General features: G+C 40.0%; 1 protein-coding gene across 5 annotated transcripts in view; it reads left to right on the top strand.

The window, feature by feature from the left end:
* Positions 1–13,246, top strand: part of CCDC88C (coiled-coil domain containing 88C) — a 94,590-nt gene that overhangs the window by 69,809 nt on the left and 11,535 nt on the right. For all 5 annotated transcript variants that reach the window (XM_054826632.1, XM_054826631.1, XM_054826630.1 and 2 more), the window contains exons 16-24: positions 546–673; positions 1,577–1,718; positions 2,326–2,514; positions 2,890–3,051; positions 4,027–4,304; positions 8,913–9,056; positions 10,586–10,772; positions 11,001–11,146; positions 12,561–12,650. In XM_054826632.1, the coding sequence (XP_054682607.1) occupies positions 546–673; positions 1,577–1,718; positions 2,326–2,514; positions 2,890–3,051; positions 4,027–4,304; positions 8,913–9,056; positions 10,586–10,772; positions 11,001–11,146; positions 12,561–12,650 (1,466 nt within the window). The remainder of the gene's footprint in view (positions 1–545; positions 674–1,576; positions 1,719–2,325; positions 2,515–2,889; positions 3,052–4,026; positions 4,305–8,912; positions 9,057–10,585; positions 10,773–11,000; positions 11,147–12,560; positions 12,651–13,246) is intronic.

The following is a 13,246-nucleotide window of genomic DNA, read 5'->3' as shown; positions in this document are numbered from 1 at the left end:
TGTCAGAAACTCAGAGTCAATAATGAAAATGCACTATTGCCAAGTTCCTTGGTAATAACATTTTAACCATATCATCGCAGGAAACTTTCATGCTGAAGTCCTGTCACTTGTCTGTGTGTGTGCACCAGTGTTGGCTGGGCTTTTCAGCAGGGCTTTTTGTCCTAGCTGAGAGGTGGGAACTCCCTCTGCTGGTGTCCCATCCTGCACACATCCTGCCTGTGACACAAGGGCAGGACGTCTCCTGGCCTGCACACATTCCCACTTGGCAGGTGGGCAGGATGCCAGCGTTGGCAGAAGTAATTCAATTCTGTAAGGGAGACAAAGGCTAAAAGAAGCATTCTTCTGATTTATTCCAAGTAAACTAGAAATAAAAGCAATCAGTTTAATTCTGCAGTCTGCTGCCACTGGTGAAGAAATTTAGCTGACCTTCTTGGAACTAGGATTTTATCCAATGACTTTTTCAGTACTTTTAAAAAAAAAAAATCTATAGTGCTACGTAATTATCACCACCCTTTGCACAGCAACTAATGTTAGTGCCATTACAGGATTTGGTCCTGGAGAAGCTGAAGAGTCAACAGTTGTCTAGTGAGCTGGACAAACTGAGCCAGGAACTGGAGAAGATAGGATTGAACAAAGAGCTGCTGCTACAGGATGACAACGGCAATGATGACACGTAACGAAACTGATCTCTTAAGTCATTCTTTTGACTCTGCAGGCTTTCCTTCAGCCTAACTCAAGCCCTTTGCTTTTCTTTTTGGTTCTCATCTGTCTCACTCCAATTACCCTTACCAATTTTGGACATAAAGCATATTTTTCTGTAGCAAGCTTGGCAGTATACTGCAAGTTTTGCAAAACTTTTTCTTGGATGGAAGGAGGAAATGCCATTTTCTCTCTCAACGCTAGCCGGTGTTACTACAGCCCCCCTCTGCTCCACAGCAGAATAGCTGAGTAGCTGTTTCAGTGTGTATCCCTCCTCATATTTTCCTTACAAGTAAGAATAATGTCTATTAAACAGTCTGTCATTACTCCATGTAATTGATGGCCCAATCACCTATTAATATAAATGTAGATGTTGCCTAAGAAATTCCTGATTGCAAGGAATTCCTTTGCAAGTCCTATAGTTAATAAACAAAGAAACCCCAACAACCTATGTGTATGTAGGCCTCTTGGTAAGACCTAGTTAGAAAAACATACCCACCTCGTAGGAGTCTTTAGAATCTACTGCAGATTTTTCTCCTTATCAAGAATGTACAAAAGAGCCATGAGAAATTTCTGTAGTGTCATTAGGGGAAAAAAAACTTATTTACTTTTAAGTTATATAGCTCTTAGATATTTCTGTAGAACCATGTTGGCATTATCTCTATTAAAATGGATTGGATTTTCCAAAAGCAGGTTCCCCAATATAATAATATATCTGTAGCAATTCGTGGCAGTAGAGGAAATAATTTTCCTGACGAAGCAAACACATATAATGTAACGTGCGGAGATTTGGAATGGGTGAAGGTGAAGCCTCCTACATAGATGGTGGCTCATATCCTAGTGGCAGACATTGGAAAGCTATTCTCTTGTCTTTCAGAAAATACAAGATTCTGGAGAGCAAAACTGAATCAGCACTAAAAACAACGCTAGCTGTGAAAGAGGAAAAGATTGCAATGCTGGAAGCTCAAGTGAAAGACTATCTGAACTTGAACCAGCAGTTACAGAATGATCTAAATATGGTAAGAGGTTAACTGAATTTTAATTGTTCACCATGTGGTTTTGCCACATTCACATACTTTTTTTTTTTTTTTTCCTTAACTTGGCAAGACCAAGTTATCTCTACTTCCCCCATGCCTACACACATACATGCACTTCCCAAAAACCTTTGACTGGACTGGTTTCTCTTGGCCCTTTCTGTATAATGGTACCAGTTTGAACAAAATTGTTGGGCTGGGGGCACGGCAGGAGTTTTTTTTACATAACCACTATTTGCAGATCTCTGCTTTCCCTTGGCTTTTTTTTCATTGCCATGGCGGTGTTTTTCTACTTTATGTAGTGAGAGCATAGACTGAGGAAGACTGCAGTTGAAACATCTCACCTACAAACAGCTGGTTTGTTAGGTGACAGTGAGCTTGAGTCAAAGGGCACCTGACTGGAGGCCGAGATACATGGATTCCTCCACCTGTCTGTGTCTCAGCTTCCTCCTCATCTGTGAAGTCAGAGTAATGGTTCTTGAATCCCTTAAAGTCCCTACAGTGCAAGAGAGGAACTGCATATCTAATAATTATGAATATAAAATCCCACTGTTAAATCAGTGTTGAAGGTTGTTGCTGGTTGGCTTTACAGGTAAAGAAGGACTTTGATGCACTTAAGCAGACTCAACAGGATGGGCAGTATGCTCAGAAGTCACTCAGGTATTCTGCAGAGAAACTCATTCCCAACCACCAAATGAATGAGAAATTGGAAACGGGACACCAAGAAGCTACCATGGAGCTGCTGAAACTGAAGGACAGAGCAATTGAACTGGAAAGGAATGTAAGCCTTCTCCTGTTTCCTGTTGTCTTTCAGACTTCCCTTGTGATCATGAGTGGGTTGCTGGGAACTGGATTTTTAAGCTTGTAGGAATCTGCTGGATTTTCTGGAGCGCATAAGTCTACCAAATTCCTTGGGTATCTCTTGGGATTGCATGGGACTTTAATGTTATATATGTCTTGTATAACATCATTGCAGGGGTTAATCCTGTGTATAACATCTGTCCTACCTTCACTTAATGCTGGGAAGAGTTTGCTTTTGCACATTTGTTGCAGAATGATCATTGCTAATGGGTTCTCATCTTTGATAGGACTCCAAATGATCAGGACAGCTGTTTTATTTCTTCCTGTCACCATTTCAATGCCACCTCTCTTTCAGAATGCAGCCCTGCATACTGAGAAGCAGCTGCTTAAAGAACAGCTGAAGCATTTGGAAACACAAAATGTCTCCTTCAACAATCAGATCTTGACACTACAGAAGCAAAACGTCTTCCTTCAGGAGCACAACACTGCCTTGCAGACGCAGACGGCCAAACTCCAGGTCTGTGCCAGGGGACTTGATTTGATTATAGTAGGTGGAGATGATGACAGCTAATAAGAAAATGTTTGTATTGGTAGGCAGATGTAGCAATGTAAAGATGAGGCCCATAAGGTGGAGCTTAATTTGAGGTCTGAATTCCTCCAAGCAAGGAGGGAAATTAGCTACCAGACATTAGCTACAGAGCCATCTTCATTAAGAAGGTAGTTATTTAGAGAGGAATTTTTAAAATCAGCACAGCAAAATGCAGATGTGTTGTTCCAGAAGCAGCACTTCTGGAATAAAAGATCTTTGCTCTTTTTTCTGTTAAATGCCATACCTGTGAAAGAGTTTGGAAGAAATGGGAAGAGGACACAAGTCAGCTCCCAAGAGACATTGTAGCAATGAGTTCCAAACACAATTTTCATACTCTCAGACAAAATGTCAAAGTTGCTGGTGGAAAATAGTAACTCTTAAACATTAATTTAATTTTGAAGAAATAAACTTAGCTTGAGAATGAGAACAGTTTTAAAGGACAACATTGGATTAGCTCTACTGAAATCACATTTGTTAGGAGTGCTGCCCCCATACACAGTGGTGCAGTTAGTTTTGTTGAGTTTGGGTGAACTTCAGTTTTCATTACTTGTACACAAACATGGGGTAACTTTTGGCTTTGTACACGATTGTCAGAGATGCAGTTGCATATTCCAGCTCATCTTGGTCTTCAGGCTCAAGAGCTTCTGCTAGTAAAGCAATGTTTTTTCAGTTTGGAGGTTATCCTGATACTTTTCACACTGCTGATAGCATGGTTTTATATGGTGCATACTACCAGCAATAATATCAAAATGATGCCAAGTTGTCCATAGATGTATTAAGTCCACAAAGCAATGGATGCATTCTTGATTAACTCTATACAGATATAAGCTGCTACTACATGTTTGTTGTACGTACCAGTAGGTGTAAATAAGTAATGCTTGCTTTTTATTTGAGAAACTTTAGGTAGAAAATTCAACCCTCAGTTCCCAGAGTGCTTCACTGATGGCCCAGAATACTTTACTCCAAAATCAGCAGACAGCCAAGGAAAATGAGAATGAAAATCTACTGAAACAGAAGGAGCAGCTGAAAGCTGAGTATGAGTCATTGCTTCAGGACCATGAACACCTTACTTCACTGCATGAACGACAGTCTGCAGAATATGAAATGCTAATAAACCAGCACAGCTGCCTGAAAACTTTACACAAAAACCTGGATCTGGAGCACAAAGGTCTGGGTGAGAGGTACGCTCACTGCTCGGGGATGTAGTGTAGCCAGAATGTGCCCATGTTACAATTTTAGCCTTAAATGTTGGTCTCCAATTACAAATAGAAACTACTAAGTTGTTCCTCTGAAAAAGTGTCTTCTCATTCTTAATATCATTAGGAGATTGTTCCTCTGAAAAAGTGTCTTCTCATCCTTACTATAGTTAGGAGATTAGGTCAAAATATTTGCAAAGATGTCGACTTTAGACCTCTAAAGGTGGCAGACCACAGATGACTGGTGATATTTAGCAAACATGGTCTTGGGTCTTAGGGATGCTTCATCAGAAGTTGCGTCGATGCTTTTACTACATTTAAGGATTTGTGCTATAAGAACATGCAGCCTGAAAAAGACTCTCCCAGTTCTACTGTGCGGGGTATCTTTTCTAGCCATACAGTAAGGTCTGCAAGTCACCTACGTAATTACCTACGTGTGAGTAGTATGTATCTTGAGAAATTTAAGTCATTGAAGATTGTGTGGCATCAACTTCATGATGAAGGAGGCTTTCTGAAGGAGGCTGTATTGGGCTAACTAGGAGATAGTGATATATTACTTATTTTCTTTTAGTTCTCAGAATTTAAGGCTTTTGCTTCAAGCCCTTCAATTCAATTGTGAAATCAGAGTAATCTGTTTATTGTTTAGTTGCTAGCCACTGTCATTTTCTAACAATTGTGCATGGATTGAACAATATATATAATGTACTACTACACAAATGCTGCTCTGCCTACCCCTCAAACTTTTCTTATACAATTCAGTGACTTTCCTCAATATCTGTGTTTAGGTTCAGTTTCTGTGCAAGTCTATGAGTTGGGTTCAGAGCGACTCAGCACTGATCTTTAAGGGTGGACTAAAAACTGATGCTAAACGGTTTTTTTCCCCCAAGACTAAGGAGCTGGCAATACAATGTGTGGTAGCTTTTGATAAAGTACAGAAACAAATGTATTGTGATTAAAATATCCACCAGGGCTGTGTGACAGGACAGCTGCTTGGCTGTCAACTAAATGAGCTGTAAGTGATTACACAGACACTGTTCCTGCTTACCAAGTCTCTCTGACCGATAAATGGTTCTCATTGATTCAGACTTTGCTTGAGATTACTTGAGGTAGTTTGTTGGGTTCTTTTCTTGATGAGCCAGTTATTAAACAGTTCTAGCCTAAGGAAAAAGTGGTTTTCTAAAAATAGGTTATCTCTAGTGATAAGTGCTCAGGTCACCAGTGTAAATATTAACAATTTGCACTGTCTGATACCAAGATGGGGCTGCCAATGAGAGATGTTGCAGGGGAGCAGATGGTAGGTAGATAGTGGCCCTTTTCTATACTCAAAGCAGGTTGATTTTGGCAATTTTGAGTGCAGTGTCCTCCTCAGCAGATCAGTCTCAAAAGATACTTATCAAGGTGATTTGTCCAAGGACAGCCTGTGTCTCCATTTGGCTGTCAGAAGAAAGAGACAAGCCACTTTCTTTGTGCGTGTTGTTTTCCCTCCATCACGTGCTATGTGCAGTTCAGCTGGCTGAGGGAGCAGAGGGGAAAAAGTTAGAAAAACAGCTGTAAGAAAACTGTTTTCTTCTGGCACTCTGAGGCATTTAACTGCTAAGATGAAATACCTCATTTTCAACTTCAGCTAGAATGCACTACCTGATAAATTTTTGCAGAGCAGTTCAGCACAGCCAAGTTTGCTTGTGCAGTGTCTAAGAGACAGGTTTTGCTTGTCCCAGCTCCAAGGCAATTGTTTTTTTCTCAGTTGGTGACAGCATTGTAATCATAGTTCTGTTGCTTAAGGCAGGATTACAGTCCTGCATAAACCTATGACTGCAGCTCATCTAGAAAAATCCACAGCAACTTTAGTTAGCTTGTGGGCTCATAACACTATGTACAGCCAACATCTCCAAGGTTTGTGTAGTTCACTCTGATGCATTCTAACCGCAGAATATTTTCTGCACCTGAGCAAACTTCATTAAACCTCTGAGGGCTCTGTCTGCACAGTATTAGCACTGCAGTGGGGATTTAATAATGGGTTGTGTGTAACTGCAGTGAAATGGCCTGTCATAGCGCAACAAACCAGACATGTGAGTTTGACTTAGCAAGAAGAGGAGAGTTACTATGTTAGGATCATTTACCATTAATAGCAGTTTCTTGACTTTGCAGTGTTTGGCTGGCTTCAGTGAACACAAAGGCTGGACTCTCTTGCTGCATTTTTAAAATTGCTTTACATACTGCACATTACTAAAGGGAGGTAATAACTTACAAGCTACGATTGGTTAGCAGATCCTTGAGTATTTCTTTGTGGCTTACTCTGGAGAAGTCTAATCCTGCAGATTCACTGGGAAAAACTCATCTCACTGGAAAAACAGAATCCCTGCTGTGGAAGGTTACATATTGCAGGGACTTGTATTACTATGTTACCAGTGCTGGCTGGTAATTATTCTTCTGGGTTCCTTTTGCCATATGCTTTTTATCATAGCATTTCTGAGCATTTTTCAAGTTCCCTCAGTCACAAATACCTACCCACAGTATTTCTCCTAACAAAGCAGCAGAAAAGTGAAAGCCAAAAGGAGTAAAGTGACACATGATTGACTGCAAGAAAATTTTGCCTGAGGACTTCATTAGGGCTCCAGAGATGCAGAATCACTTGTATTTTTGCAGACAGTTTCTTCTTTCTTACCTTTTACCTAATATCTAGGGGAGCAGCTGTGGTTTACCTTCAGGTTCCCATGCTTAGAGGCAGCATGTGGAGCTGGGCCAGGCTGTTAAAACTCGACCAGTATACTGCTTTCCTCTAAGTAGCCCTCTTTAAAAAAAATAGAGGGCTTGAATAAAAATGAATGGAGTAGCCCTATAGCCCTATCATACAGAAATGGCAAAAGAATTCACAACAGTTTCTGCAGAGGCAGCCGTGGTAGTCTCTGCCAAGGGACTCACTGTGGAGTTTGTCTTCTCAGACTCTGGATTGGCACGCAGTCTGTCTTAAATCCTTCTTGGAGCTGGATGTGAAACCTTCCTCTGCTTTCAGGTTCTTCCATTTGTTGTACAGACATTGAATTTGAAATGTCCTGGAGCTGAATGGAGGAAGCAAACAAATAAATAAGGTTAATTAAACTCCACTGCTGTTACTGGAAATGAATAGTAAAAAGCAGCTTTTGTCTGGGAGACAGGTACTTTTCTGTGTGGCCCTTCAATGGACTGGAATTTGGGACAGGCTGTAATTTGACCCTGGGATGAAGGGAATGGTAGCCTGAAAGAAAAACAAGTTGGCAGGAGTCAGTGTGTTTGGTGCTGTCTGCAGCTTGTGGTTTTATTTTGAAGTTTTTGTGACTGCAGAATAACTGTGTTCTGCATTCATCTCCGCTGGGATGAGCGTCACAGATAGATGATGCTTGTTCTCTTGCTTTTTCATGCAATGCTGCATCTTCCACCTAGTTGATGTTTTAAAATTGCTTAGAAGGATGTTTCTCTGTGACTGGCACAGGTGTATCTGCCCAGGGATATTTTGGGGCAATATCCTTTTATCACAGTCATAGAAAAATGTGCTGATGACTTAACATTCACTGCACAAGTGTCCCCAGTGGCTTCTGCTGGGGGAGGGGGGAGTGGGCACAGACTCTGACAGAGGCCACCAGAGGGGTAAAAAAAAAAAAATCTTCTGAGAACAGCTTGCTGTTTTGCAGAGTGGTCTCAAACCACCTCATTCTTTGCAGCATTTTCTGAATGCTTGTGGTGTAGCAGCTCAGGGAGGCTGAGCCTGCCTAATCGATGCCTGTGCCAAGTATCAGGGGAGTTGTTCCACACCTCTGTTATTTTAGCATTCCAGAGATTGAAATTAAAGACACAGGTGACAGCATCTGCCCTCTGTCTCTGTCTGTCTCCCCACCCTGAATGATTTATGCACAAATTGTATAAACCAGGTAACAGTGGGAGCCTGGACGTGAACACCGGTGTTGCTCTTGGGTTTCTCGCTAGTGAACAAGTAGAGGCACTCGAGCAGATGGGTCAGCCCCTGCTTAAAGGTGTTTTGCTGTCAGCTCACTGACACTAGCTTCATCATCTGTCTGACTTATGCAGGAGATTTATTACCTATGCAGGATGCTATTACCTCTGCCTATAACCTAATATGCATTAGGTTGTTACCTAATAAACCGTTGCTCATTCCACTGCTTTCTTGTTTCTTTTTGGCTGCTGCTTTCTGCTTTTTAGTCAGGTTTCAAAACCTGCCACTGACAATTACTTATGAGTGGGATTCCAGTTTAATGGTGCAGTTTCCACTCACCCTGGAGACTTGCATGCTTTTTACCAAATGATCAGAATCTGGAATTGAAATAAGGTTCTGGCAATTGCATTCCACTTTGCTTAAAAAATGCATTTTTTTTTCTAAAAGCCTCCCTGTTAACTTATAAACTAAGCCAAATTGCCATGCATACTGTGGAATTCTTCAGCCTTGGTAGATGTTTAACCACACAAATATGTATGGAACTAAGCAGGCAGGGAAAAAAAAATCTTTTCTGGTCGTTGTGGTATTACCTATTAAAAATCTTAAACAAGAGGAAGAAAAATGTTTAAATGAAAGCTGAGAGTATGCTACTCCTCTTTTTACAGATACAACAGTTTAATGAAACACAAGGCAGAATTGGAAGAGTTGGAAATAGTTTTAAAAAATGAGAGAGAGGTTCTGCAACAAGAGAGGAGATCAAATGCAATAACCACTGGGGAAAATCAGAAGCTGAGGGAGGAACTGGACAGGTATGATTCCCTTGCTAAATTCTTGTATATATCATTAAAAAGTCAATTATACAAAACACACAGTTGTTTTGCTGTGTTAACTGTAGTTCCAGAATACCTTCATTAATGTGTCTGTTAATTTTTCTCAGTTTCTGTCTTGTTAATTTGATCATTTTGTTTAACTCATTTAAGATTATCAGCTTCATGGACACTGTCAACAAATATTGTTGTTCAGTGCTTCAAACATGCTCTGATCCCGGCACTTTTGTTCACTCAAAATAAGCTTCCATGTGTGGTTCAGTTCACAAGCGTTTCTGTAACGAGTTGTTTCCAAGCGCTTATCTTTAAGTAGAACTACAAATACCCAAAATCCCCAGTAATATCTGGAGTTGTGTGAAATCGTTCCTACCCAGTTTTTTCCCTTAAGGAGAACTGTATTATGTTTTTTACACAATATGACTTAGTTCTAGGAGTTACCATTGCTGTTTACTTTCTGCTGCCCAGAGAAAGCTGCCATTTGTTAATACTTGAAAGAGACTTGATTTTTGTTATTAAAAGTGGGCTTAGTGATTCATATAATCACTGGGTAAGTGTTAGCTCATGTCAAAACCCCTTGTGTGAGCTAGCTTCTGAACATTATATAATACAGCAGTAAAACGTACCCTCCCCCTGCCCTCAACCTGTATCCCTGCTGGGGCTCTCTCCATTATAACCTGTTCAATGCCACTGTTCATACTACAAAGGCATTTTGAGAAATAGTTTGGTACGAATAAGCAGTCAAGGTCATATCAAGTTAAAGCAATGTCAGACTGAATCATATTTAAAAATCACATCTTAAGTTCAGTCACGAAAGTTTCATATGCTGTCCCAGTCGTAATTTGCTTTAGAACACTGCAGAGCTCCGCAAAGGAGGTTTCCTCAAGCTTGTTGTTTTCAACTCAGTTTCTCTAGGGACAAAGGAAGATGTGGCACAATGTTGATAGCAATGCTGGCAGAGGGCAAGGCTTAGCTGATCTGTCAGCAGATACAGAACTTAATCTTTTTTTATTTATCTATTTATTTAATTTTATGCCTTTATGATTTTAGATGTTTTTAGACTTGCCAAAAGCTATAAAAGAATACCACAGTATCGTCTTACGACATTACAATGTCTCACAGTTCAGGACACTTTAATGCTCATATTTCATGCATCAGGAAAGAAATTCTGTGAGTGTTCTTTATTTGTGCCAAATACAGCTGCCTTTATATCCAAATGTTCTTAAATACATTGTGCCTCAGAAATTTGTGGTCTGTTTCTTACACATTGAGGAAATAGCAGTTTTACGTTCCATCTATTTTCCTTTCAGTTCTTTTGTACATTTAAAATATTTCATAATGCTATTACTAAATAAAATTTTGTTATATGCTTAGAATAAAAATGTCTCTAGAAGTTGGTCTTTGGAACTTAATGTTTGATTTAGTGACAGCTGCACACTGATGGTGTGGTCTTTGAATGTGAGGTACTTTCTGTGAAGTGTCCTTCATAAGCCTGCTGGCTTATTTGTGTTTAGGGTGAATTTCTTGCACAACCAGCTAAAGGCAGAGTATGAAGGGCTGCATTCACACACTAAAGAACTGAAAACTTCCTTGAACAACTCTCAGCTGGAGCTGAATCGTTGGCAGGCTCGCTACGATGAGCTGAAAGAACAGCACCAGTCCATGGATATCTCTCTGACCAAGCTGGATAACCACTGTGAGGTGAGTAGCTGTAGGTAGGGTTCCTGTTAGAGTGCTAACTTTCCTTGTGCAAAGTTTTTGGCACACTATGTATAGAAGGTCAAGCTATGTGGTCATAATAATACCCCCATATACTTTGAAGTTTATTGATTTGTGTCCTAGATTGTTATGCTATTGTGTTAGCTTGATTATGGTGCACTTCCGGGGAAGCCAGATGCAGAGGAGAGATTAATCTATCTTGTTTAATAGCTGCTGTCCCGTCTAAAGGGAAATCTGGAAGAAGAAAACCATCATCTCCTGAGTCAGATTCAGATGCTGAGCCAGCAGAATCAGATGTTACTGGAGCAGAACATGGAGAACAAGGAGCAGTATCATGAAGAACAGAAACAGTATATGTAAGAAACTAGAGATTTGAATTGTGAAACCTAAAAAGGTCATCTAGACAAACATAGAATACACATCACCTATCAGGAGTAGGACAGGCAGGAGAATGATAGGTCTACTTGATATCTGGCTAGAAAAGGGGATATTTAGGAGAAGATACATGTAATGGGGAGAAGCTACAAAATTTCTTCATATTGCCTTTACTGCAAAGGGATGTTCAGGAGACACCTGGACAAGCACAGCTCTTTTCAAATAATATACATGAACCCATGTGAAAACTTAGTTACAAAAGATGGGATGCTAAACCCAGTAGTACCTCTCAAAGATTTCTGAAGAGCTTGGAAAACAGCTGAGTTGCAAAAAAATTTAATCATTTTATATTTAGATTCCTGAAGAATAGCAAATAATTGTACTCCTCTAGTTTGTCATTTGCATTATAAGAAGTACTTCCTTTGATGTTGTTTTTAAGGATGCAAGTGTCAACATACATCATTGTGTCCCCTGTGCACAGGGTCACACACTTAATTGAAGTGAGATAACCTGTTTAAACATAGTGTACTTTTATAAAGAATCTTGTCCTCACTGCAGTGAATTTCTCTTATAGGTATGAAAGAAGGAAGAAAAGTGTTCTTAATCTCAAGAAATTTTAGTCTAAGCACCTCAGGATGATGTGGGAGTTAAAGTTTTATTTCAGTACTGGATTATATGGTTGAAATGTTAGAAATTGTTTGCTGAAATTGGCTTGAATACAATTCAAATGTGCTCTAAGCATATTTATCCAGGTGTCTGACAGTTCTGTGATGGAAGTACCTTAGACCTACTACCTGAATGAAAAAAGATTTGCTAATATCCACTGTCCAGGTTAATAAAATAATGAGTAAAAAAGAAATAGTAAGATTACATGGCACTGCTGCTGAAGCTGCTTTGACACTGCTCGCAGGGGACTAAAGTAATCTTAAAAAGATCAAACATTATTTCTTTCTCTAGTTACAACAGAGCAAGCAGAACAGGAGTAAAATACTCAGTTATCATGTAGACAACAAGTTCAGACTATGTAAGGATCTTAACCCTTGAGTAATTGTCTGTGAATAAGACTGAACAATCAGCAAACAAATTTTCAAGAAACAAAGATTAACACCCACCAAACAAACTCTGCCTGAGTTATTAGTGAGTAATCTAGCACCAATCTACTGTTGTTCTTTCACCTTTCATGCTTATTGCACAAAAATCACCCATCAACAAGTTTTGTAGGCTTTTGTGTTTGCCCTCTAAACAGACAGTGAATGAGTTCAGTAGGAGTCTGAAGGTTATGTGATAGGAAGGTATTTCAATCCCTTTCCTCTCTTAGTGGCTTTTGGTCTTCAGTTTTTTTGATTATGCTTAATTTCATACAGATGGTTCAGAATGTGCTTTTCCCCCTCACAGTGATAAATTGAATGCCTTAAGGAGACACAAGGAAAAACTTGAAGAGAAGATAATGGATCAGTACAAGTTTTATGATCCTACTCCAAAAAAGTAAGTCCCATATGGGTTCAGTTCTGCTATTGTACAGATTTGTGAGGGTGAGAAGGGGCTCTCCATGACTGGAGATAACAGAAATTTCGTCTGAAATAAGGCCAGTGTCATCTCCACTTCTTTCTTCACTCTCACTCTGCAAGCCATTCCCTGAAGCAGCAGGTTGTGTTAATATAGAGCACAGTACCTACCTCGCGCAGGGCCCTCTGTTTTTGTACTGGAATCTAAAACAGTATTAATAGGAAAAGAGCCACTTTGCCCTGATGAATATCATGTCATCCCTAGCAGGGGCGAGGGACCCCCGCTATGGTGACTAAGCAGCAGTAGGAGCTTCCAGAGCTACCCTTTCAAAGGGGATAAGCAGTCCATCAGAGAGGAAGGACTTATAATTGTATTAAGAACAACAAAAACAAGCCAAGCTAATTTCACCACGCGTAGTTCTGACTGATAGCCTTAGCAAAGAGAAGGATTCATCTTTAAAGCAGTTTTCATTTCGTTCCTTCTCAGTCTGTTTCTGTAGTAGAGCTTTTCACACTGTTAAAATGTCTTATAGGGGTCCGTATGTGTAGTTTAGATTTCCAGCAGAGGGAACTTTC

The sequence above is a fragment of the Grus americana genome, chromosome 5, assembly GCF_028858705.1.
Source record: "Grus americana isolate bGruAme1 chromosome 5, bGruAme1.mat, whole genome shotgun sequence".
Taxonomy (NCBI): domain Eukaryota; kingdom Metazoa; phylum Chordata; class Aves; order Gruiformes; family Gruidae; genus Grus; species Grus americana.
This window is presented reverse-complemented; position numbering and strand designations above follow the sequence as displayed.